The 24,587-nt window shown below is 57.0% G+C and overlaps 6 protein-coding genes across 6 annotated transcripts; 3 read left to right on the top strand and 3 right to left on the bottom strand.

The window, feature by feature from the left end:
* Positions 1–91: 91 nt before the first annotated feature.
* SLS55_001157 (uncharacterized protein) lies at positions 92–1,088 on the top strand (the record flags this gene model as incomplete). Its single annotated transcript, XM_066772653.1, has 2 exons — positions 92–97; positions 147–1,088. The coding sequence occupies 2 exons, from the start codon at positions 92–94 to the stop codon at positions 1,086–1,088; spliced, it is 948 nt and encodes a 315-aa protein (XP_066637932.1).
* A 2,017-nt stretch (positions 1,089–3,105) lies between these two features.
* Positions 3,106–3,731, bottom strand: SEC11 (Signal peptidase complex catalytic subunit; the record flags this gene model as incomplete). Its single annotated transcript, XM_066772652.1, has 2 exons — positions 3,106–3,334; positions 3,427–3,731. The coding sequence occupies 2 exons, from the start codon at positions 3,729–3,731 to the stop codon at positions 3,106–3,108; spliced, it is 534 nt and encodes a 177-aa protein (XP_066637931.1).
* Positions 3,732–4,422: 691 nt separating this feature from the next.
* BUD7 (bud site selection protein) lies at positions 4,423–6,845 on the bottom strand (the record flags this gene model as incomplete). Its single annotated transcript, XM_066772651.1, has 5 exons — positions 4,423–4,587; positions 4,643–6,284; positions 6,334–6,458; positions 6,521–6,644; positions 6,820–6,845. 5 exons carry the CDS (start codon positions 6,843–6,845, stop codon positions 4,423–4,425), a joined length of 2,082 nt encoding a protein of 693 aa, XP_066637930.1.
* Positions 6,846–7,373: 528 nt separating this feature from the next.
* HIR3_1 (Histone transcription regulator 3) lies at positions 7,374–14,238 on the top strand (the record flags this gene model as incomplete). The annotated part of the gene is made up of 2 exons (XM_066772650.1): positions 7,374–7,376; positions 7,429–14,238. 2 exons carry the CDS (start codon positions 7,374–7,376, stop codon positions 14,236–14,238), a joined length of 6,813 nt encoding a protein of 2,270 aa, XP_066637929.1.
* A 764-nt stretch (positions 14,239–15,002) lies between these two features.
* vip1 lies at positions 15,003–15,952 on the bottom strand (the record flags this gene model as incomplete). Its single annotated transcript, XM_066772649.1, has 2 exons — positions 15,003–15,813; positions 15,879–15,952. 2 exons carry the CDS (start codon positions 15,950–15,952, stop codon positions 15,003–15,005), a joined length of 885 nt encoding a protein of 294 aa, XP_066637928.1.
* Positions 15,953–19,229: 3,277 nt separating this feature from the next.
* Positions 19,230–20,984, top strand: SLS55_001152 (uncharacterized protein; the record flags this gene model as incomplete). The annotated part of the gene is made up of 2 exons (XM_066772648.1): positions 19,230–19,302; positions 19,354–20,984. The coding sequence occupies 2 exons, from the start codon at positions 19,230–19,232 to the stop codon at positions 20,982–20,984; spliced, it is 1,704 nt and encodes a 567-aa protein (XP_066637927.1).
* Between the last annotated feature and the right edge of the window lie 3,603 nt (positions 20,985–24,587).

Raw genomic sequence — 24,587 nt, 5'->3', positions numbered from 1 at the left:
TCCGCCGCTCTCATTTGCCTGTAGACCATGTGCATCGCCATCATCACCACCGCCCACCCGCGGTACCCCTTCATCCTCCTCAACAACCGCGATGTGCGTCATGCCCTAGCTTCCTGCCGGACCCCTAGCTGACCCTCTCTTCCCAGGAATATCTCCACCGCCCCACCGCCCCCGCGCAGTGGTGGGCAGAGCCCGACTCGCACGTCTTGGGTGGCTACGACCTGCACCGGCCCGTCCACGGTACCTGGCTGGGCATCACGCGCCAGGGCCGCATCGCCGTGCTGACCAACTTCCGCGAGGACGACGCCGCGGCGGTCATCCAGGACGAGCGCAGCCGCGGCGCCATCCCCATCGCCTGGCTCAAGACGCCGCCCGCCTCGGACGAGACCACCGCCGACTTTGCCCAACGCCTCGTCGACGAGGGCACGCTCAAGCACGTCGGCGGCTTCAGCATGCTGTATGGCCGCCTGCAGGACGTCGTCAAGAAGCAGCAGCGCGATCCCGCCGCGACGACAAACGGAAATGGCCCCAGCCACGACAAGGGCGGCCTAGCCGTCGTGTCCAACCGTACGCCCGACGTCAAGGGCCTGATCTGGCTGGCCGGCGAGCCCGGCGCCACCCACGCCCTGAGCAACTCGCACTACGGCGACAAGTCGTGGCCCAAGATCGTTCAGGGCGAGGCCGGCCTGCGCGCCGCCGTCGACGCTGATGCCGCCGGCGACGAGCCGCAGGATGCGCTGCTGGAGCGTCTCTTTGCCGTCCTGAGCGCCGACACGATGCCCCGCCAGCGCAACGGCGAGGAGTGGGAGACGTATCTGGGCCAGCTGCGCAACAGCATCTTCATCCCCGGCATCGGCCACGATGCCGAAATGACCCAGAAGCCGGCCGACGCCGTGGCCGCGGCTACCGGAGTCGAGGCGGTTAGCGCGACAAGCGGCATCTACGGCACGCAGAAGCAGACGGTGATCTTGGTGGACCGCGAGGGAAAGGTCACTTTCGTGGAGAGGACCCTGTATGACGAGGAAGGGAGGCCGGTGAAGGGTGGCGAGGAAGACCGGAGGTTCGACTTCCAAATTGAGGGGTGGTGACCGTCTTGATGGCACCCGTGCCGGGCGACTTTTTACGAACAGGCTGATGGCGTTGGCGTGAGATTGTTTGACACGAACCCTGCATGGAAAAAGAAAGCAACAGTGCTTCATGTCGGATCAGGGGTCATCCAGGGAACGAGTTACGATTTAGGCAGGACAACGAATGGCGTAAATGACTGAACAGCACAATTTTGTTCCAGGACATGCATGCACAACATAGACGGCGCATAGCATATTTTTCTTCCGGTACTAGTCTTGAAAATATCATATCCATAGCACCACGGCTTCCTCGTCTGGAAATAACTGCATCACATCCAGAGCTAAATGCTGGCGTCATGCCAAACTTCTCAACAGGTATAGACGATACCACAGGCCAAATACGAAAGAGGGGCACAACAAAGAGGAAGTCCCTCCCATGTACTTCACACTCACCGCAACTCTTTCACGCGATATGCAAGATGCAAGCAGAAACTAGCGGAACGGCACGCTGCAGGGTCACACCTTATCACAGTCAATCCTGACATCATGCAAACGCGCCTCCCTGAAACACATCACAAAATATGCAAGAGGAAAAACGACTGGTTTATTAACACTGCCAACAATCTGTTCCTGCATCCATCTGGCGGGAGTGGCCTAGGTAAGCCGACCTACAATTCCCACTCTCTTCTTCCTACCAAAAATCATAATGCTAACGGTCACCTTGGCTTGCAGTGGTTAAGGCGCTGCTTTCCCAAAGCAGAAATCGCGAGGTATGTCATTGATTGGAGGGCACCTCCATGCAACACGAGGCGCTGACAAGCTGCAAACAGTTCGAACCTTGCCTTCCGCATGGATATCATTTATTTTTGCCTTTTTTTTTTGTCGTTGTTGTTAACCGGCTCGTGATAAGTTTTGGGGGGTTGGGAGCCAGCTGAACCCGCGATCTCGGGCCAGGCTGTTTACCTTTTTTTTCAACCCCATTGTTGTTGGAATATATACAATATTGCGGGTGGCATGTGTAGCTCGTTCCCCGCATGACGGTAGCATGATTTAATGAAAAAGTGTGGAGGTGTTGATAGTTATCAATTGGTGTCTAGTACTGTGCACTGAGACAACGTCAAACTCAGCCTCCTCTGCCGGTGCAATGACCTCCAATCCTTCTGTAAAGCCAGGCAACATTTTCAGAACAAAAGAAGTGAGCGTATGAGGTATCATTACCGAAAAGATGAAGACTGGATTTGCAGCACTCCCCCCCCCCCCCCCCCCCCCCCCCCCCCCCCCCCAAAAAATTTTTTTTTTAACGATGGTAGGGCCATAGAAGTGCATCAAACGAGCAGCAGCTGGAACAGCCGCAGGCGGATCGGAGAGGCCAGGAAGGATAGAATCTGTGCGTGAAGCCGGAAGCGTAACATTAGGCCGAATAGTAGTACGTATATCTCCTGTAGGCGAATAAGGAGGCGTAGCAGCCGTATATGACCAAGGACAAGTAATATGTGTACCAGCGGTAAGCTAACAATGAGGCGTGAAAGCAGGCATAACAGCTGCAGGCAAGTCTGGAGGCGTGATGTCTGAAGGCGAGTCAGATGAGTGCTTGCCAGGTTATGATTTAATCGGAGGATGGGACCAATCACGTAGCGTTTGAACCGGTTGAGAAGACCCTGGAAGTATTGCACATAAAGATAGCTCAAGGTACGCCTCGGTTGTCCAACGACCCAGCTCTGTTGAGCTTTGAGTAGCTGAGGGTGTAGAGACGCGCTCAGTCGACGTCGGAGACAACCAATCCAGTCGCGGAGAGCCCTACCACGCCGATGAAACGAGTCCGGCCAAACAGGTCGGTTTCCGTACTGTTGGAGGGGTTTTTTTACGACGAAGCGTTGGTGTAGGTACATGATAGGACCGCAGAGTATAAGATACACAAAAAGAAGTTGAAGTGGGTTTAATTTATCGAGATCATCGAGAACCGAAAGTGCAATTGGGTTCTCCTGGTCCCATTGCTCAGTAAAGAGTTGGCCGGCAAGAAGTCCAAGAGCCAGGTCAATCATTCCCTCTGCAGCACGACAGTCAGCCCCATCAAGCCAAGCATGACCGTCTTGAGCCACGGATATTCACTCAGCAGGATCGTCACATAGCCCACAAAGGGAATGTAGGCGAAAACGCTGCCAATGACGTCGTTCTCGCGGTTCAGAAAGGACTGGCCGCGCGCGTAAAGCTCCGTGTCATCCGCGACGTTGTTGTCGCCCTTGGTGAGAAGGTGGAGAGGGTTCGGCCTGGCACACAGCATTAGCAGATCCGTTCCATGCAAGGCCAACGCCCTGTATCTTGCCCGACAGCACAAGTGTGGAAGGAGAGAAAAACTCACCCGCCACCAAATCTCCTCACAACCCTGTGTACAATCGGAATATCCTTCCCCTTCACGCTGTACACCACCACCTCCCCGATCTTCGTTTCCTTTGCCCGGTTCCATAGGAAGAGGAGGTCGCCTCGCTGGAATGCCGGCTCCATGGATCCCGAGAGCACGACGACAATGGGGCTCTGCGAATCGGTCACAACCGAGAGGCCCTTCCAGAGCATGAAGGCCGTGCTCAGCACCAGTGCAAAGTTCAGTACCTGCAGCGCGACCTGTCGCGGCTGCATGCCGGCAAGGGGCCCCAACAACGAGTCCATTGTTGTGATGAGTGTTGATTGGGCGGGTTGGTCTGGCTGGGCGTGGGTATCCGCAGCAGCTTCCGTACAGCACGGGTTTGCGTGGGACGCGGTGGGCCGAGATGGCAGGATCTTGCGCACGATGGAGTGATTAAGGATCGACGGTCGAAATTGGCGAGTGAAATGTTGCGTTACCGAGTGGCGGCTGTGTCGATAGTGTCGGTGTCTGGCGGCGTGGAGGCCTGGCGAAAGGTTGTTTTGTTTGCTGTGATCGCCGCAGGAAGGTGCGAGTTGATGAAGCCACCTTGGTGTTCAGGGAAGCTGCGGGCCGGAGCTCCCTTCGGCAAGAGCTCCCCCGGATTTTGCCCACTGCCACCGCGTCACAGCACACCCGAGCCCCAACTCTATCGAATCACAAGCGTTAATTGTACGCGACTGGCCGATCAAGGGACGAGTAACTGAGAATGATTGCTCGGTCTTTCAATTACATCTCTAGAGCCTAGCTGGCATGCCAAAGTCCATGCCAACTGCCGTGTGCGACAAGCAATAACATAGCACCTGTGATGACCACATATTCTCCATGCAAAGGTATCTTCTTTTCGTGAACACGTCCAAGCCCAAGTGCCCAGCCGCGCAAAATCATGCCAGAAATTCAACATCCCGCCCATTGTGTCGTTGCCATCGTCCTCCGCGCCATTGTCGAGAATGCCCATTACTCCGATCCAGGGTTGCGGAAGGAAGCCACCAGGGCCGTGTATTGATGTGTGAGTTCCAGAACATGCTGGGGAAGGCTTGTGCCCTGGATAATGCTGCGTACTTTGAGAGTGCCCTCTTCCTCAATGAGCCTTCGGATGGTGAAGAGCAGCGGGGGAGAGAACTGTTTTGGCTCGTTAGCAATGCATGTACATGTCCATCGATCAAGATGAACTCACCTCAGAGTACCACCTGTACTGCCAACAGACAAGACGGATGAGTGCTCCGAGCATAGCCCTCACGTCTGCTACCTGCTCAAACATCTTGAGGCAGCCGCGCATCGCCTTCGGTGAGAAACGAATGTTCAGACAAGCTTGATACGCCTCGATGCCCTCGTCAAAATGATGCAGGCGTTCTGCGAGCTCTCCAAGAATCTCCCACTCCTCGGCCGTCTTCTTGTAGACCAATTGTTGTTGGCGGTACTGGGCCATCTCCGTCCGCCAAATGGTGTAGACGCGCAGATCCTCGTAAAGGACCATGAAAAGGTTGTCCAGCCAACGCTCGCACAGGCGCTTGTTCTGGAATTGCGTGTACGACTGGTGGGAGGGATCTGGCTCGTCACTTCCAGCCTTGACTTCCTCTGAAGCGACGGTAGTTGCCGGCCTCTCCAAGGAGTCGCCCGCACCATCGGCTTCGCTATTGGCTTCTCCATCCGGCTTGGGCGCTTCTTCATCCGACTTGGCCGCCTCTCCATCCGGCTTCGACGCTTCACCATTCTCGCCGGCCAACTCAACTTCTCCATGACCATTCGGCCGCGGGCTTGGCGACCGAATGGCACTCGTACTGGCATTGCGGCTAGGCGGCTGCGCTGACACCGTCTGCCTCTCATGTCTGTACTCCTCTTCCATAACGAAGACTTGGCTCCGTATCCGCAGTAACTGGTCCCACCCTATCTTCTTGGTGATCTTGGTGAGGAGCATGTATGCCTTCAGAAAAGTGCCCTTGAATCCCGCAGCATGCAACTTGCGCAATGTAGGATGCACCATGTCAACATCAGGGACACCTGCACTGTCGTCAATCTCGTCGCAAACACTCTCAACCATTACAGGGAGAGAAACACGAAGCGGCTCCGGCATGCGCGGTGCGTCCTTGTCCTGGTAGGTGAACATAGGGCAAGAATTGAGCGTCAAGAGGGCCATATCCCATTGTTCGAGACTGACGTAAATCTCCGCTAATCTTGCCCACGTACCAAACTCGCTGGGAGCGGAGATGACGCTTCTCTTGGCAATTTCAAGCGCTAGTTCCGGATGATTCTTTCGGTTGAGGAATTCAGCCTGACAGTCGAGCAGAGAGTAGTCCATGGGAAGCTCTTGAATCGCATCGTGCAGCAGTCGTACTGCCTTGACTTCCTCATCCGCCGAGATGTACACGTGGGAGAGCAGCGACGCGATTTCCGGGTCCCGGGTGCGCAGCTTTTCGAAGAGGTTGATTCCAGATGCGTAGCGACCGGTGGTGTGGATGTAGTTCAAAAGACCTGTAGTCAAATGATTAGATACCAGGTTTGGGACCTGAATCTCCGGGTCAGAGCCCAGTTGCCATCCATTGAAGAACAAGCGCTCGGCAGCGTCCAAAAATTTATGCTCGGACTCGGTGGTTGTGATGGGGTTGAATCTGCGGACGCCAACTATTCTCTTGATCGTATCGCCTGTGCCGTCATCTGCGTACGAGTAGGCGCGCAGGACGCTGCAGAGGTATGTTTCAAGCCATAACTCATCCGAAGCAACACGTTTCTCGCCGCGCTCGTCGATGCAGTAGCTCTCGACTGTGCCAGGAATGGCTACTTGAACGCGCATATCCAGCCTCGAGAAGGCATTGTAGCAACTGAACACGTCAGCCGAGCCCTTCAGCAATGTGCCTGTTCCAGCCTTACCAGTATAAGCCTGAAACAACCTTGTTCGTCTTGTCATTGGGGTTGTAGGTAAGAGTGTTGATGTAGGCGGCCAAGCTTGCGGAAGAGGAGGCGTCGACGCCGGTTACGTGGTGGTATACGCCAACCTAATCCATCTCTTAGAGGGAGTCCGCCGGATGAGGGCCAAGGATGCCATATCCCTTCTCACCTTGTTCGTGGTGCCTTTGGGTTGCTTGACCAGATGGACGAGATCTGGGGGGCCTAGTTCCCGCAGCGACTGAAGCGTTTCTGTGCGGGCGTCGACGACGGATTGGATCTCATCCTCAAAGATTCTGGGCAAGAAAGACACGTCAGCACCTCGGCCACGGCCAGCGCGCGAGAAGAGAGCGGAGGGGCGGCGGCATGCGACGAGGAATTGAACCAGCCAAGGCAGCGCCGGCGGGTATACAGGGCATGCATCCAGTCCATAAGGGGACAGATGCAGAGACAAATAAATGCGGGACATACTCCGGGACTGCTGGCTGGGGAACCATGGTGGATGGCCGATGCGAAAGGATGCTGGATTAGCGCCGCAGCATCAATTGTGATGGTAACGACGGCAGCCGGGGAGGACGAGATTGCGGCGTGCGGGTCGGACAGAGAACGGGTCTGGTGGGAGGTGGTGATCGTCGACCGCACCTGAGCTTCCGGCCGGTCGTTGACGTTTCAGCCGGCAGCAGCGCAGCAGGGCAGCCGCTCTCCCCAGCCCTGCCACATGCCGCCGCCAACCTGACTCATGCAGCCCGCCTCGCGCGAGTCATGCCGGTGCCTGTCGCGCTGCATCACCGCAGTGTCCGCCGCGTCGCAGCTGCCCGCGACACTTCACCCACGCCCACCGCCGATGTCCCACCTCCTCTCGCTGCGCTCACTGTCGCATTTCCTCTCGCTGTCGTCCCGCTACATCTGATGGCTTAATACGTCACCGAATCGTTGTACCGCACACCGCGTACGCAATTACCGCAGCTCGCGCAGACCGGCAGCTCTCACTTACAAATTAGCTGCGTTGCATGCATTCTGCCACCATGGTCAGCGCACGCACCGGACCAGGCCGCCTCTAAGCTAACGCGCTGATGCTAGTCTATGTTCAAAGCTATCAATATCGAGTCGGACGTCGAGTCGGACGAGGAGGTTGATGATACCAAGGAAATCCAAATCGAGGAAGCTTTGAAGCTTTACCAGACCGCCCTCAAATACCACTCCGAAGGACCCAAGTCCTATCGCGATGCCATCGAAGCATACAAAGCCCTGTTTGATTCCGACATCTTCAAATACGCCGAGTCGCTTTCCGAATACCGTCGCTCCGAGCTCCACGGAGACCCCGACTATGATTTTATGTTTCAGGAGGACCATGAGGCTGGCCCGGCCCAGCTGGGTGGTGCTGCAGACAGCGCACCTAACACCCTTCCTCAGATATTACACCTGTCTTACAAAAACCACGGTCAATTCATGCTGGAAGTGGTAGAGCACAGTCTACGGGAGCGGCAGCAGGCTCTCCTCGTGCTAGATGCTGCTGCGTCCACCGCGGCTGTGGATGTTCCACTTCGCTACTTTGCCGAGGCTCTGGATAAAGACGACTCAGACCTGGACCTGTGGGCGCGCACTGCTTCAGTTGCCGCCCTTACCGGAAGCAGCAGGATAACCAGGTTCTGCTTAGAGGCAGTCTTGGACGGCGACGACGAGGGGCTGGACAGCATCATGCGTCTTCCTGGTCTCGAAGAAGGGTTCGCTGGGCAACAACTGCGGGAGCTTGTGGAAAAACTGCAGGACAACTTGTCACTGCTACAACAACCACTTTCCGACCTGAGGCGAAGGAAGCTATCCGCCGCATTGAAGAGGCGATTGGCTCCATTCTCGTTTGCCCCCCTACCAGGGGATGTGAAGCAACGTGAAGCTCTGGAACAAGCTCTAAGTCGTCCTTCACCGCACATCCCTCTGAGCCCCATCAAATCTGACTGGACACATTTGGGCGACGCAATCTTGAACGAGTTCCTTCAGGAGCAGCAACGGCTGGTTGATCCAGGTCCAGGGATACTCGTAACGCTGGCTCTCTCTGATTTACCAAACGACACCATCGAGACCCAACAAGTGTCGACGAATACCGCGCCGGTAGAACCTTCAGCGGACCAAGCTAAACAGTCTTCCGAAGCGCAAGTAAATGTGGAAGAAAAGGACGAGAAGGCTGAAGACACGGAGATGAAAGAGGCCGGTGAAGATAAAGCAGACCAAGAAAATGCAAAAATTGGCGAAAGGGCTTCTGTAGAAACCCCTGACCGGCCACATGCGTCATCGCGGAAAAGGTCCACAGAATCAGCGGGTCTACCGGAGTCTGGTGAGGGTGGACGTGGAAGAAGCAAACGAATCCGAGCGCGTGAATCGATTGGCGATGCCAATCTGGGTAGTGTTGTTGCCACAGCAGACACGTCCCAGCAGCATGTGGAAGACGAGTTGCGCCAATATCACGAGGCTGATGATTGGCTGTATGAGGTCGTCGGAGACATGCTGGCGAAGCTGGAGGTTAAGGGGTTGAAGTCCCCGAAGATCGTGAGAGACATGTTGCGCAACAAGCGGACGGATTCGACCAAGATGGAAGAGTCGGGGTTCAAAACAGCTGCTGAAGACCTATATAGGATCCTTCAACAGCTTATTCCGCAGGCTGTCCCGATTCTTACGGGCCCCGATTCGATCGACATGCTAGGAAGCGCTTCTCGCGAAGCCGGGCTCAACGCTTTCCTCGGATACACGAAGTCATCAGGCTCTGAGAAAGCGAACCGACCCATTCTCGATTCAGATTGCCTGTTCAAGTGGCCGCCACTTGCGGACACCGAAGGCAGGCCGATAAAAGAACTCATGTGGATGTGGCTCCAGAGCATGCTCAGGCCCGGGGCTTTCCCTGATCCTGAAGACGCCCGATCAAGCTACATGAGACATTTGTGGTCTGACGATCTCAAGCGAATCATTGTGCAGGCCCTGGTCAACGTGGACGATTTTTTGTTCGAACGTATGCACGATGAGGTGTTCGCCCTTGACACACGGATCTTGCACCAGCAATCAGCAGGCAAATGGCAGCCCGTGAGCCAGGAGGACACTCATTTGATTGAGATGGCTCAGACGATCTTCGAACTTCACCTCGACGTCTATTCACTGATCAAGCATCCAACGAGCAGTGTTGACGTATCCACCCAGATTTTACAAAGAGAGAGGCTGGAAAGGTGGTCAAGACTAGCCCGAGACGCCATGGCACACCGAGCCACAGACGGGCGAACTTCCATCATCGATGAACTGGATTTCAGACACCTTTGGACATCAACTTTTCACCTGAGCGTGTCTGATGATGTATCTCAGGAATACGTTGTTACCTGCATCGAGGAGCTGAAGGCGATTGCTAATCTCCTGCCTGGCCCTGCTATCTACATACCCAACAACGCAGTCATGCCGGAGCTCTCTGTCGAGGCTGCCGAGCGTGAACTGACAAAGATCAACATGAAAGATTGTTTCATGAAGGTCTTCCAGCATGATGAACAAGACCCGGTATCTGTCATTGAGAGTCTTGAACCGATCCTTGAATCTTTCGATCAGGACGATTCCCAACCGACATCCCGGACCGAAGTCGGCGATAGCCAAGAAACAGACGGTGCCATGACTCCAGAGGCTGACGAAAACGGTGCCATTGTCGATGCAAGCCAAGATGCCCGACCTTCGCCACTGAAAGCGATGGTACATTTTGTCTCGAGCGCTGACGTATCTTTACGATTGTCTTTATGGCAGCGTTTGAGGCAAGCATATGAGGCAATTGATTATCCGCCTAAGGCCGTCTCATGCTACCTTCGGAGTATCGAAATCCTGGTCAGGGACATCAAGAGTGACGCCTACAGTGAAGCTGGTTTCGAGCAACGATCTGCCGAGCTACTCAAGTCGATCAAAATCATCGATGAAATATTCGACAGAATCCTCAAGGTTGCAACAGTTGAAAATGTATTCGAATGCATTGATGAGACCCACATGCGCTCATCGCTGAACGCGATTGGGGAACTCCTGTGGCTTTTGAGTACCGTCACCGTCTTCGAGGATTTGATCCGCGTGGGCCAGATCCCTCAGCCAACATTTGAGGGACGGTTCAACTCAGCTTTTACTGCGTTCATGGGCAAGCTGCACGACACCATGGTACGTGGCTGGCTGCTGCAATGGCGTCTTCTCTGCGACGCTATGGCACAGGATAGTCAACACTTCTCGAAACCAACCGAGGATAAATTCGAATACCTCCGCCATGTCCATTACGCGTTCGGTATCCGTGGCTTCTGCTCCGCGTCCACTAAAGCGCTGCTACGCTTGATGAAGGACGAACTCCTGAAATGGTTCAAGACAGACGACATTCCCGACATCGAGACCCGAGACACGGTGATTTGCCAAGTGCTCTATGATCTTTACGGTCTTTTCTGCTTTACCAACGCCGAGGACCTGACGGAGTATCCAAGCGATCACGACATGATGGACCAGAAGACGGCTCTCAAGATCATTGACTTTGTCATGTACCAGGCGCGGAAGGTGAATGTTAAGGATCTGCACAAGACTCAACTCGGATCAACCATTGATGTTGTCCATGGGTACTTGGCGCGTACGAAACCTTCTGGCGCCGAAGACTTGCTTTTGAACAAGATGAAGTACCTCTCGTTTATCAAGTCCGCCGTCAATCCCTTGGACCTCTACAGATGTGTCATTGGCGTCGGCGACCTATCGACCAAGCCGATACCCGTGAAGAATGCACGCATTGCAGCGCGAGGCTGGTACTTCCTGATGGGAAGTATTGCTCTGAACAGGTTCAGGTCTCAGAATCAGAAGCGACAAGCGCCCGTGCCAACAGAAGACATCAACATCGCGTCGGCCTTCTTTGGGCAGGATCTAGAGTATGACTCGGAAAGATGGGAGACGTGGTATTCCCAGGCACAAGCATATGACTACCAGATTGATGAGATGGTGGCGTGGTCCGCTGAAAAGGTCAACAAGGGCGATCCAGAGCTCGTCCAGCATCAGAGGACAGCCATACACTGCTACTCTATGGCGGTTGCGACAGCCATCAGGAACGCCGACGCTTCGGAAGACACGACCAACAAGATGGCGCAGCTCTACGCTGATTTCGGCATGCGCATCTATTCATCCTCCCGTGATCCGCTCTCTATGCAAGCATTTGCGCTCAAAGACACCGAAGAGCGGTTTTTCAGCACCCATCAGGTGATGAGGTCGGTTCCTTTTGCACCCATGACGCCGGTAGCTGCCTGGAAATTCGCCAGCGGTCTATTTAGAAGAGCCATCGCGAGGAGGCCCGACAACTGGTTGTCCCACTTCATGCTCGGGAAATGTCTATGGAAGCTGCACGAGGCCGAAGAGGGCACGATCCAGCCGAGAACCCGCCCAAGCGTCGGGGAGGTTGTGGCATGCTTCACAAGGGCGATCGAAGAACTTCCAGGCAAGAAGGGAAGCCGTGGAGAGCCCATCCTTGAGCCCCACTACAAGCTTTTGTCCATTCTCTACAAGTTGGTGCAACGAAGGGAGCTTGAGCCTGGAGAAGCAAGCTCCAAGCTCCAAGCCACTCACTATGCCAGGCAGGTTCCCGTCTTCTCGACAGATGACTCCGAGAACCCCGACGAGTGGGACGACTATGTCCTAAAAGTTCTTAAAATGCTTCGCTCTGCAGACAAGTCTAATTGGCACCATCGGATGACCGCGAGAGCTGCCCACATCCACTATGGGGATCCGTCGCCCGCAGACAAGTACATGGCCGCACTCACTGCCAAGACCGAGTTCTCGCAGCAGGTCTTCACCAAGACCATGCAGCTGCAGGTCTGGAAGCCGGAGTACGAACGCTTGGGTCGGCATTTTGTCTACACAACGCGCTATACCCAGTTCTTCATTCAGCTGCTATTCGAGACGAACGATAGAGCAGGCATGGAGGCCCTGGCGAAGAGGGTCAGGCGGCGCAACCACGAGTTTTTCGAACACACCAAGTTGTGGCAGAATCTGTGTCATGCATACCTCAAAATGCTCCGACGCGCAGGACAGATTCCGGAAGGCCACGAAGACGCCGTCTTCAAGTCAATCAACCATGAGGAATGGACTTCAGCGGCCGCACGCCTTGAAGCTTGGTGCCATGACCCCGAAACCAAGTCCGGCGTCCTCGACGTCCTGCGCGAGGCCATGGAGCTCCGCCGCCTGAACAACAACCTTATGAAGGCCACCCTCATCGATGACTTAATCGGCGATACCTACGCACTTCTGTACCAACAGGTGGTTCCAACTCTCCAACCGGAACCAGAACCGCCTGCACCACCCACAGCGCCCCCTGCCCCAGCTCCTGCTCCACCACAAGCACCAACCTACGAACGCACAAACATGATGTCCATGCAAAACATCATGAATCTAGATGGCGCCGGTGCGAACGAGCCCCCACCGACCGCAGCAACAGCTGCCGCCGCCGGCGCGTTCGGCGTCATGTCCATGAACAACAGCACCCTCCCCACAACAGCTCCAACCACGGGCACCACCACGCCCGCAGCCATCCCCGAGGCAACAGCTGCCGCTGCCGTGCCCAAACCGCGCGCAAAAGGCGTTGGTCGTCGCGAGCTCATGCGTAAAGCAGACGCGGCCGTCACTAGGCCAGTCGTCGCCCCCACAACGCCGGTCACGAACATGCCGATCCGCGCAAGTCCGGCGAGGCCCAGCATCGCTGAGGGTGCGGGAATGGCTGGGGCGTCTGGACCTACGGCGCTGCCGTTGGCGGGCGATGCAGAGAATTCGGGCGCTACAACGAATGTTCCGGCTATAGTAGGTGGCGCGGATGTAGATGGTGCGGAGGTTGGGGTCAAGAGCGATGCGATGGACGTGGATGCTACGGACGCCGGAGCGGACGCGGATGTGGAGGGCGAAGGCGAAGGCGAAGTGGAAGGCGACAACGAAGGAGAGGGTGAAGGGGATGGCGAGGAGATCGAGGCCGACGTTGAGAACGACCAGGACGCCACGGAGCAAGATATTACGGAGCAAGACATCATGGAACAAGACATCACGGAACAAGACGACCCGGAAGCCGACGCTGGCGACGACACGATGGTCACGGCCGATGAGGGCGACGGCGGGGGTGATGCCGCTGACGTAGAAGACTTTGAAGAACCCGACGTAGACGATGACGAAAACGATACGCTTGTCACGGCCAAGGAAGAGGAGGAAGACGAGGAAGAGGCGAATGAAGAAGCTCCACCCCCAACGAGCCAGCCGTCGTCCGCCGCCACCGTAGTGGGAGACATCAAACCGCAATCACCATCCTCTGAACTTCCTTCAGCCTCGACCGAAGACTTCTCCATCAAACCTACTGCTACTATCCCCACCGTCAACACTCCCTCCACCACCACCCTCGCCGTTCCCCCGACTACTACCACCACCGCAACATCAACGGCCCCAGCCAGCATCCACGACTCTGCCGACGATGAGAGCGAGCTCTCAGAAATCAATGACGATTCCGACAACGAGGACATGGCCGAAGGCGCTCGGGCCGCGGAACAGGCCGCCGCCGCAGCCGCCGCGGCCGTCGCCGCCGCTGCTGCTGCTGCGAGGGAGGAAGAGGAGCGGAAGAAGGCGAAGGAAGAAGAGGAGGAAATGGCGAGGAAGCAAGAAGAAGAGGAAGGAAAGGCGAAGGAAGAAGAAGAGAAGGGGAAGCCGAAGAAGGCAGAGGGTAAAGGGAGAAGGAAGTCGGCCGCCACCGCCCCGGCGAGGAGGTCGAGGGGAGGTGGACCGGGATCGAGAGGCGGTGGCAGGGGGAGGGGTAGAGGTGGCAGAGGGCGTGGGCGTGGTGGCGCCGCCGCTGCGGCAGGGGGAGGAGAGGGGAGTGCAAGCGCGGCGTAGGTGATGACGGCGGCCTATTGGGATATGTGTGTGTGTGTTTTTTCTTCCTGTACTGGAAACCTCGGAAAAGAAACGGACGGTGCGGATGGATGGTGGTATGACTAGTGCGTCGCAGAGATTGATGGCTTTTGCGGAGGATGAGAGGAACTAGATAGTTGTCGATGCTCCATATAGCTGGAATGAGGTCTGCGTTTTCTTCATTCTCTTGATGTCCTGTCATTCGTTGTTGTCTTGTTGCGGTTTCCTCTGCCGGCCTGCAAAGTTGCATTGAATGGCCTGGCAAATAACACTTGATGTTAAGCGAAATTGTAGTCCATCAACCAATAATATATCACTACAATGCAGACAGCAACAGTAAGCGCTAGCAGAGCATAAAGCAACCAGTAATCAGGCGCAACACGAAATAAAATTCCGTCATGGCCGACTTTTACCGCAATGGTCACGTCATAGTGCACGTAGATTGCAAGGGAAATGATGATAATTCCATATTCCTTCCCAGCTACGAAACTCATGACCGCCGCTTCATGGAATGAAACAAAAAGGGGAAAACCAAAAGCCTGCTGGTATTCGTCACGCTCTCAAAGAATAGAAACCGTGTCAAGGGGAAAACAATGGGACGAAAGAGAATACATCGAGTCGTCCGTGAATCAGAGCAATGGCCTCAATCACCGACCAAACCGCCAACTTTCCCCGTTCTCAACAACGTTTGGGTATCACAATATGCCCGTCTTTTTCCTCCAGTCGGGAACCTATTCCCTTCTCATTTACACCTTCTCAGCAGCCGCGGCCGAGGCAGCCGCGGCCTCGGTGCTCTTTCCGCAACCGGCGCAGGCGCACTTGCCAGGCTCGCAAGGGCACTTACCGGCCTCGGAGCTGCAGTTGCACTTGGTCTTGTCGGTGCCGGGAACGATCTCCATCTGAGCCTCCTCGGCGGTGGGCACCTTAGTCTCGCCGGTGGTGGATTGGGCGCCCTGAGCCTGCTGCTGCTTCTTGAGGTCCGCGAGGTGACGAGCCTCGTTGTGGACATCGACGACCTGCTTGTTGCCCTGCTCATAGAACTGGCGCAGCTTCTGGCCGGTGGGGGTGCCGAGGGCCTTGTCGAAGTACGAGTTGAGGCTGCGCCAGCCGGCGCCGGCCTTTTGCGAGACGCCGTACTTAGCGTCGACTGCGACGACCTTCTCCGACGCCTTGTAGCGGTCGTCAAACGACTTGAGGGCGGTGGTGAAGCGGTTCGACACGCCGTGCTGCTGGTCGAGGGCGAGGGCGCGCTCGATGGCGTTGTCGCTGATGACGTAGCCGTGCGCCAGGTACTCGGCGATGATGCGGCCGCGCGGCTTGTCCTCCTGCGGGATGTTGTTGTTCTCCTCCTTGCCAGCCTCGCCCTGCTCGGGTGAGCCCTTGCCGCCGGCCAGCTCTTCAAACGACTTGGCCGACGTGACCTTGACCTGCGCGGGGCCCAGCTGGGTGTTGTCGAGCAGCAGCGCCGTCTTCGCGGCCGTCTCCTTCTCGAACGTCACGGTCGCGGACTGGGTGCCTTCATTGAGGGGGGTCACGGAAAGCGATTGGATCTTGCCGCTGTGAAAGAGCGGGGTCAGCTTCGAGGACGCTTGACGGGAGCAGGTGGCGGGAGCTGTACGTACCAGAAGCTGAAGAAGTCGCGGACCTCCTTCTCGGTGGTCTGAGAGGCAATGTTCTCAACGTGGACGGAGGCCATTGTTGCGGTGTTGGTGAAGATCGGAAAGTTTGTGTGGAGAAGTCTGTGTGTAGAGTGTGGGTTTAGAGGAGATGCGGATGGAAAGGCGGCGAGAGATGTTGACGTCGGTGGGCTTATGTACTAGGAGTGGGTAAAGTGCTGGGGGGCGGCGGGGGCAGGTGCACAGGCGCACAGGCGCCAGGGAATCGTCCAGACGTTGACGTCGTGGCCCCGTTGCGTCATGTGTGGCTGTGCGACGTGGCGAGATTTCGATGGCCGCTGCCGAACGGGCAGCGGAGCGGAGGCTGCGGCCACGAATACTCTTTGCATGTGATGGCATCGAAAACCCCCGCGCTAAGTGCACGCGAGGAACGAGCTTCCCGACCAGTCGCATTCTCGCTTTCGCGGTTGCCTGCGCACAACGGCGCCACGACCGTAGCCACAAGCCTGCTGTGCCTCGTCCCGCTACGCCTCGGATCGTTTTCGCTACCGTCGGCATCGGTTCCGCGTTTTTCGTTGAGTGTGGCTGAGTCGACCGGACCTTCTGAAATCTCCAAGGTGGAGGTCCGCCCTTGTGGAAGCGTGCATCCAGTCGAACCTCTGGTCCGCAGTCTTCTATTGCGATCCAGCCCGCGTATCCAAGCCGTAGCCACCTTTAGTTGACTTATTTTGACCATGTCTCCCATGAAGCGTGAGATGAACCAATGTCTAGCACCCACATGCATGAAGATGGGCTTTGTATGAACGATACGGTGGGTGCTATAGTGCGCTGTTGCCGTCAGAAAAGCACCACGGTGAGTTGCAAAATGGGTTGCCCCTCGATGTCATGGATGCTGCTGCTTTCTCCCGTCAAGCAAACGTCCGGACACACGTGAATTTCTGAATTCTACAAACGAAAGTAGAGTGCATTCAACGACAGGTCAAATCACTTTTGCGATTCGCGACTGCTGTAATTCCATAGTTTCTAGGGTTCAAGTGAGGAGTGGAGATTGGAGAACCTCCCGTCTGTACCTCCAAGTCACAAAGCATGCGCATGTCATTATCCAAGACTCGCTCGCAAGCATGAAAAGTATATTCGACAAGATTCGAACCGATTTTGAACAAACATCCCGAACAGATTGAAGTGGATCTACGATTACACCAATGAATTACTCTCTACATCTGTGGCTGCCAGAGCGGTGGAAACGGGCGATGGCGAGCGATAGGTGGCACCAGGTTAGTTCTGTTGTCAGAACCGGGTCGCACTCTAAGGTTGACAAGTCCAAACATTGGCACAGAAGGCAAGCCGGGTAGTGCAGCACAAACGCAGGGGAAGGGGAAGCATGCGCTAGGTCCTGGTAGGATTCCGCGATCGCGGAAGCACCCAGGTACGGGAGCGTCACCGGATGGTTGCCGAATGCGGAATGTTGGAGAAAGGTTTAAGGCAGAGCGAACTCTGCCCCGGATTGGATACCGGTCGCGTGCTGGAATGGATCGCCGTTTCAACAGCGCGCGTGCAGCGAAAGATGAGGCGACGGCTACGATCGAAGCTAAAAAGTAGGGACGGTAGTATGTAGGGGCCCGCGGATGGCCGGACGCCGTGGCCGGAAGCTACTTGTTAGTTCAGCGCTAAGGAAGCGGACTCACGGACTGGAGCGTAATTTACCAGACAATCGCGTTCTTATCTCAACCTGTCGTCAAGCGGCTCCGCGGCATATGGGGACCGCAGCAGGAGTCATCAGCGGTGAGCAAGCGCTATGTGACTCGCGAGCAGCACACCACCTGGAGCGTGCCTGGAACCATCTCTTTCCTTTTTTCTCCCGTAAGATCGCCGATGTCAGGCGGACACAGTCGAGCGTGGCTGGTGCGGGAGTGAGGGGTAAACAATGCAGGGCATGCGACGCGCTGCCTCTCTAGGGGAGGACATCCTGAGAGCAATTTCCGAAGCAGTCGACCTTGGCTAGGCCCTCGCTAGCCTTCCACCCTCCACCCTGCAGCACAATTGTACCGAGTAAGAACCGTGGTCAGCCGAACCGTAAGGCTGGCGCAGGGAGGTGCGGAGGATGCAGACAGGACAGGCCGAGCCGAGAACGGCGCACCGGCATTGCATGCGCCTGCGGCTCTTCGCGCGCGCGCACGGCAGCATTGATCGAGCCACGGCAGGGGAGCCGGTCGCACATGGCAAAACATGGCCTGTGGTGAGGTGAGACTGGAGCGGGAGGGTACTTCTGCAGCGCGCATCGGGTCGATTTGCCGCCTGAACGCGATTGTCGGCTGCAGGCTCGCACCTGTCAGGGAGCAGTCCGTGCCAGGCGTCCAACCAACGGCGGAGCAGGCAAAAAAATCGACGAGAAGACCGGTGGAGTGTGCGCAACCACGGGCTAGGAGCGGCGGCACGCAGACCGCTCCTTTGCGCTGCTCGACGAGGCAGATGACTGCCACCGCAAACACCTCAGCAACCGCGCAAAATGGCGCGTCCGGCAGCCTCCCCGCGCTACTTTCGCGGGGTGCGTTGTCTTGTCGAGGCGTGTCGTCTTTTTTGGCCCGGCGGCGGAGCGGGCACGGACTTGCACGGGCAGGCCTTCCATGCAGGCGAGGCCCCAGCCGACATCGGGTTGTCCTATCAGCCGACGCGCTGCGGTGAATGCTCGTCCGCGCTAACGGCATACGACATGGCACTGCCGTTGGATGCTCGACACTGGGAGATCATGGGCATGGGCCGCCCAAAGGCCACGCTCGGCTGCTGCGTGGAGACGACCGACGGCCCCAGCGCCGTGACGTCCCGCGGCCGTTGTGCGAGCAGTTGCAGTTGCAGTTGTGCTGGGGCCGCGATGGGGGCGCAGAGGCTCGCCGGCGGTGTCGTGTCTGGCGCGGTCGGAGCAGAGGGCGCGCGATCTGCTGACCCCGGATTCGTGAAGGTTCGGCGTCGGGGGTGTTGGGGAGACGCGCTGGCCAGAGTGGCCGCTTCCCGCTATCAGCACCGGCAGGCTGGCGCATGGCACGCACAGGCCAAGCAGCTTCCTCGCACCGCGTTTGCACGGCGCTGATCTCGGGGCTCGGCCGGGTGGCGCCTGCCTGGACGCAAAGGATAAAACCTTGAGCGCCTACCAGCGTCCGCTTCCGTCCCCCATCCTGCACCTCTCTCTTCCGTCTGCCATCGCGCAATCGTCGCAAGAGTTGATTCATCGTCGTTGTGCAGGCTCCCCCGTCAAGCGTCGACACGTGCCAAGCTCTTCCTGTGTTGTATAAATCAGTCCAAGAGCCTGGCCCTCGGTTGCGCGTTGGCATAACCGTAAGATCAAAACTGAGTTGAAGAGACATGTTTCTTACCCACCAGAGAAGATATCCTCGCGACCCGAGCAAGTTCCCCACCTCGCAGCTCTTTGTGCTTGGTACGTCTCCCGCCTCTCCCGTCTCGTCTCGCCCGCGCTGACCCTCCGCAGCACTTGTCCGAGTTGCCGAGCCCATTGCTCTCACCTCCATCTTTCCCTATGCCTGGAAGCTGGTCCTCCACTACAAGGCCACCGACGAGAACAATGCGGCCTTCTACTCGGGCATCCTCATTTCGGCCTTCGCCCTGGCCGAGGCCCTCACCGGCATGTACTGGGGCGGCCTGAGCGACCGCATTGGCCGCAAGCCCGTTCTGCTGCTGGGCTGCGCTGGCACCCTCCTCTCGCTCCTGATCGTCGGTTTCGCCCAGAGCTTCTGGGTCGCCTTGGCCGGAAGGGCCCTCGGCGGCATCCTCAACGGCAACATCGGTGTCATCCAGACCATGGTTGGTGAGATCGTTCATAAGCCTGAACATGAGCGTGAGTCCTGCAACCTGCTCCTGATGCGGAAAACAATGCTGATGTTGGTCCAGCGCGCGCATATGCCGTTATGCCCTTCGTTTGGTCCGTCGGAACAATCGTTGGCCGTAAGTACTTCCTGTCGCGCATGTGAAGATGTCGTGCTGACGACGGCAGCCTCCATTGGCGGATACTTCGCTGAGCCCTCGAAGAACTTCCCCGCTCTCTTCCCCGAGGGCTCCCTCTTCGACAAGTTCCCTTATCTCCTGCCAAACCTGATCTGCGCCCTTATGCTTTTCGGATCCATCATTGCTGGCTACGTTTTCCTGGAGGAGACTCACCCGGATATGCAGCCTTGGAGCACTGCCGAGGACCTGCAAGAGTCCCATGCAGAGACGCCTCTCATGCCCACTGCTGGTGCCACTGCTCACGCGGCTGCCAATCTGGCAACCGAGTCATACGGCACCTTTGATAGCGTTGATGTCCAGCGCGAGGAAACCTGGACTATTAGGGCCGACGGCACCGACGTTTCGTCGGCTTCCACTTCAGTCTTCACGAAGAACATCATGATGCTCGTCGTTGCTCTTGGTATCTTCACCTACCACAGCATGACCTATGATGTGCTCCTTCCCATCTTCCTGCAAGACCATCGTGCCCACCACATCAAGGATCTTACCCTCCCACTGGCCGGTGGCCTAGGCATGACAATCCAGCAAGTCGGTCTGATTCTCAGCGTCAACGGCATCATCGCCCTGGTCATCCAAGCCGTTGTCTTCCCTCTGATGGCCGCTTGGATGGGCGTGTGGCGTCTTTTCGTCGTCGTCACGGTCGGCCACCCCATCGCCTACTTCATCGTGCCGTACCTGGTCATCCTGCCCGAGGACGTGCTCTACCCGGCCATCTACGGATGCCTCACTATCCGCAACTTCTTCTCTATCCTCGCCTATCCGCTCCTCCTCATCCTCATCAAAGAAGCTTCGCCATCGCCTTCTACGCTGGGCAAGATCAACGGCCTGGCCGCAAGCACTGGCGCCGCATGCCGCACGCTTGCTTCTCCGATTGCTGGTCTGCTGTACGGGGCGGGCGCTCACGACAGTTTCACCGCTCTGCCTTGGTGGGTCAGCGCGCTGATCGCCCTTGTCGCCGCGGCGCAGATTCCGTTCATCAAGCGCGAGAACAAGCGTGAGACGCACGTGAACCCGGTCGCGAAGTGCCGCCTGATGCCTGCGGAGACTGAGGACTGGAAGCAAGAGATTGTTCGCATCACCGTCGAGGAGGAACCTTGAACGAAGTGATGAGTTTGGCGACGGAAGACTCGTTGAGATGAAAGAGGACGACACGAAATAAACAAAAAGGCAAATTACTGATACTGAAAGGAGGGTTGGCGGCGTTGGGAACGAAGCGGTTTCATGATGCTGTACGGCCACGATGAATACTGTGTTTCATGTTCGTTTCTGTCCATCGTTTTGGCTCCCGCGGTAGAAGGGACTGGAGTTTTGCGAGGGATCGGCGTTTCTAACGGAGTTTTGTTTCCGGAGTTGGCACGTATACCTCGACGGCAAACTAGATGAGGGGTTTCTGCGGTCGAGCGTCGAAGCGTTTCCTCTAGCGTTCAAAGCGATGTTGTTATGAGTCTTGTTTGATGACATGGGGCTCTGCTTTCTGTTGTTGGGCTAGGGTTTCGCCGGCTGCATCCTTTCTGAGTTTTGATTGGTTCCGTTCACCTTCTGGTATTGTTCATAATTGTTGGTCTGGGGCGTACATAATCGAGTTGTCGCGAGGGGAGAATAAAGATGATTGAGAAAAGATGGCACCTCTTGTTGTTCGACGCAGGAGCCAAAACAGGGCCGAATTGCTGTTGGGCTCCAATGGCTATATATCGCGACGTGCCTCATCACGTGCAATTGCCTCACTGTGGGCCGCAATGGTGTTGGAGCAATGGCGGAAGACAGAAATGGTCGCGTGGCCCAATTTTTCAGTTTCGCAATTCAACTTGCTTGTCGCCCATGTCGCACAGCATGAGGCGGGATTGACGTTTTTGAAACGCGCACGGCGGTGTCTGCGTGATCATCAACGCGGTGTCTGTCGGGCGCTTTCGGATCTATTGTCTCCTTTACACACCATCCACCGTGCATCCCCCCCACACTGTCGTGCTGTGCACCCACCACCCGCATTATCAATCCGGAGTGGTTGACGCTTGCACTAGCAGCGTCGATCTGGACGACAGTGCATAGAAAGAGAACCCCCGAGCGGTTCGCGCGCCGCGCCAAGAAAGGCAGATCCTGACGCGGTATACGGTTCGGCCGTAGGTAGAGCCAGCCATGGGTGACGATTGTCCTTCCGTACCACCTCTCATGAGTCGCCGTGTCCGCTGTGCCCGTCGGCCGTATGGAATGCCATGTTGGAAGTTGGTCTTTTGCGTCCTCTGCAGAAGTATTGGCATCCGTGCGAGGCTATGGAACCATCCCCGCGGTGCCCCGATCTTCAGTACTGACTAAGTGCTCGGCCGTAGGAAGTGCAGACATTCGGTGGGAGAAGTGATGCTGTGGAAAATGCATTGTACGTGATGTTAGCCCTGAGACGGGTTGCGGCTTGCATGTGTCATCTGTCATGGTGCATGTGCCTGGTGGTGTCTCTCGTGAACAAACATCTAAGCACCCAGGGGGAAGCCGACGCAACAACGGCAGGAACGGCCGGGAAAACGGCCGTATGGGTTCAGACGTTCAACCATAATGTTTCCTTCACCGCAAGGGAAATCAAAAGACGGTTTTCGCGTGGGCTTTCGGCTGCCACGGCCGTACACGAGTAGGATGTGCGGCACTCGAGTGCGGGGAAAACCCGGCTCAACGCTCGACCGTCTCTTCTCCGTAAGAACAGCTGGAGCAAAAAACGGCCGTATGGCTTCAGACGTTCGACCTTGACCTGTGGAAAAGTGAGACCATGTTGCGGGCTCTTCGCTCCACCACGGCCGTAAGCAACCCACAAAACCACGCAGATCCAGACGCTCTGGTGTGGGGAAACCCGGCCCAACGGTCGACGGTGTTTCCTCCGCACCTAGGTAGTAGGAACGCTGAAGAACGGCCGTACGACTTCAGACGTTCGACTTTGACGTTGCCCTGGGAAAAGGGAAAAGGCGAGATCCTTTTCCTGCGTCGTCATTCTTCTGCCACGGCCGTAAGCAAGTATAGATGTGCATATGCACCCAATCGGCGATCACTCATACGCAACCCATCCCAGCCGACCGCCCTATTCTGCACGGCCGTAGTGAGCCAGACGTTCGAAGTAGTCTCTCGTCTCTTCCGACATCCCTGCATAATCCGAGAGCCACTTGCGCCCGGCAGCAAAAAAGGAAAAAGGAAAACCGTCGAACGCGCAAGCTGTTCTCTACCTTTTACATCCTGGCATACCTAGCCTTATACCCCCCAAATCGCAACTGTCCCGTTATCAAAGCAGCCCAAAGATTCGAGGAGGGGGGGAAAGGAAAAAGGGGAAGGCGACGAATTGTTCCGCCAACAAGTAGACGTATCCTTCCCCCATCCTCCTTAGCTCCAGCCGGCCTTCGCCCCCATGCTGCACGCCGCCCAATGAAGCAATTCCGGCCCCAGCCAAGAGCAACAACTTCGAACATCTATAGAAAGGGCGACTGCATTGCATGGATCAGCGTATGTACGGCGGGGGGGGGCGAGGGGCGAGGGGGGGCTGAAGGCGGTGCGACATATGTAAGTAAGACGGGAGGGCGGGAGAGCTGGTTGGTCGGTCGGTGACTTTGCCCCCTCGAAGGGCGGGCGCTAAGACGGAGAGAGGAATGAGTGGTTGCCCCTTCTCGGGTGAGACGAGACAGGGTCTAGGCGCCTGGGCCTTTGCTCTTCTTTCCCCTTCGTTCTTGACTCTTCATTGGAAAGCGTACTGTACAATTAACCGGCTAGTCTTCCCCGCCTCATGGTCTGCCCTCTTTTTCGGTTTCTCTTTCCATTCTCGGCAATCTCTTCAAATCCCTTTCCTGAACCCCGCGACGCCAACGCTCATAGTAGAAGATGGAATCACGCTCCGCACCATCATCGTGCAAACGATCGCTGACCGTCTATTTTCAACGCTCCGTCATGTACTTGTTCACTCGCTGCGCTTTCACCCAGCAAGGCTGAGCGCAAGTGAAGAAGCCTTGAACACACCCCTGCCTGCTCTTACAACACCACTGCTAAAGCCGTGCTTCCCTAAACAGGCCCCAATCTTTAACGCCTGTCACGTCCTCCCCTGCTTCTACTCCGACTCCTCTCGCTATAACTGCTGTAGCTACTGTAGCTCGGGCTCCTCCTTCTACGCCCACCAGAGCCGCTCCCGCCCCCGCCACCTCTAGGTGGCGGAGGGCTATCCCGGTAAGAACCTCCTCCTCCCCTAATACCCCCACCGCCGCCGCCGCCGCCGCCGCCTCTCCTCGGCGGTGGGGTCCTCGACGGCGACCGCGAGGAATATGACCGACTCCTGCTTCTGCGCGGGCTCCGTGACCTCGAGTACGACCTGGGCCTGTACGAGTAATCGCCGCGGCCACCGCCCCGTCCGGCACCACCGTATCCTCGACGGTTCATGGGTGGGGAGCGATAGCGTCCGGACGGCCCGCCGGGGTAAGGGCCTCCTGGAGGAGGGCCGCGAGAATAGTTGCCCCCCGGCGGCGGCGCGCGTGGCGGCGGGCCCTCGAAGCGGTCGTTGTAGGACGGGGGAGGCGGCCGGCGAGCGGGAGGAGGCGAGCGGCCGGGCGAGAAGCGACGGCGCGGCAGGACGATGGAGACGGTGAGGACGGCGCCGTCGAGCTGGGCTTCGTGCATGTGTGCGATGGCGGCCTCTGCAGCGGCGGGGTCGGCGAACATGATGTATGCAGTGCCGCGGTTCGTCAT

Source organism: Diplodia seriata (genome assembly GCF_021436955.1).
Source record: "Diplodia seriata strain FDS-637 chromosome Unknown scaffold_1, whole genome shotgun sequence".
Classification (NCBI taxonomy): Eukaryota; Fungi; Ascomycota; class Dothideomycetes; order Botryosphaeriales; family Botryosphaeriaceae; genus Diplodia; species Diplodia seriata.
This window is presented reverse-complemented; position numbering and strand designations above follow the sequence as displayed.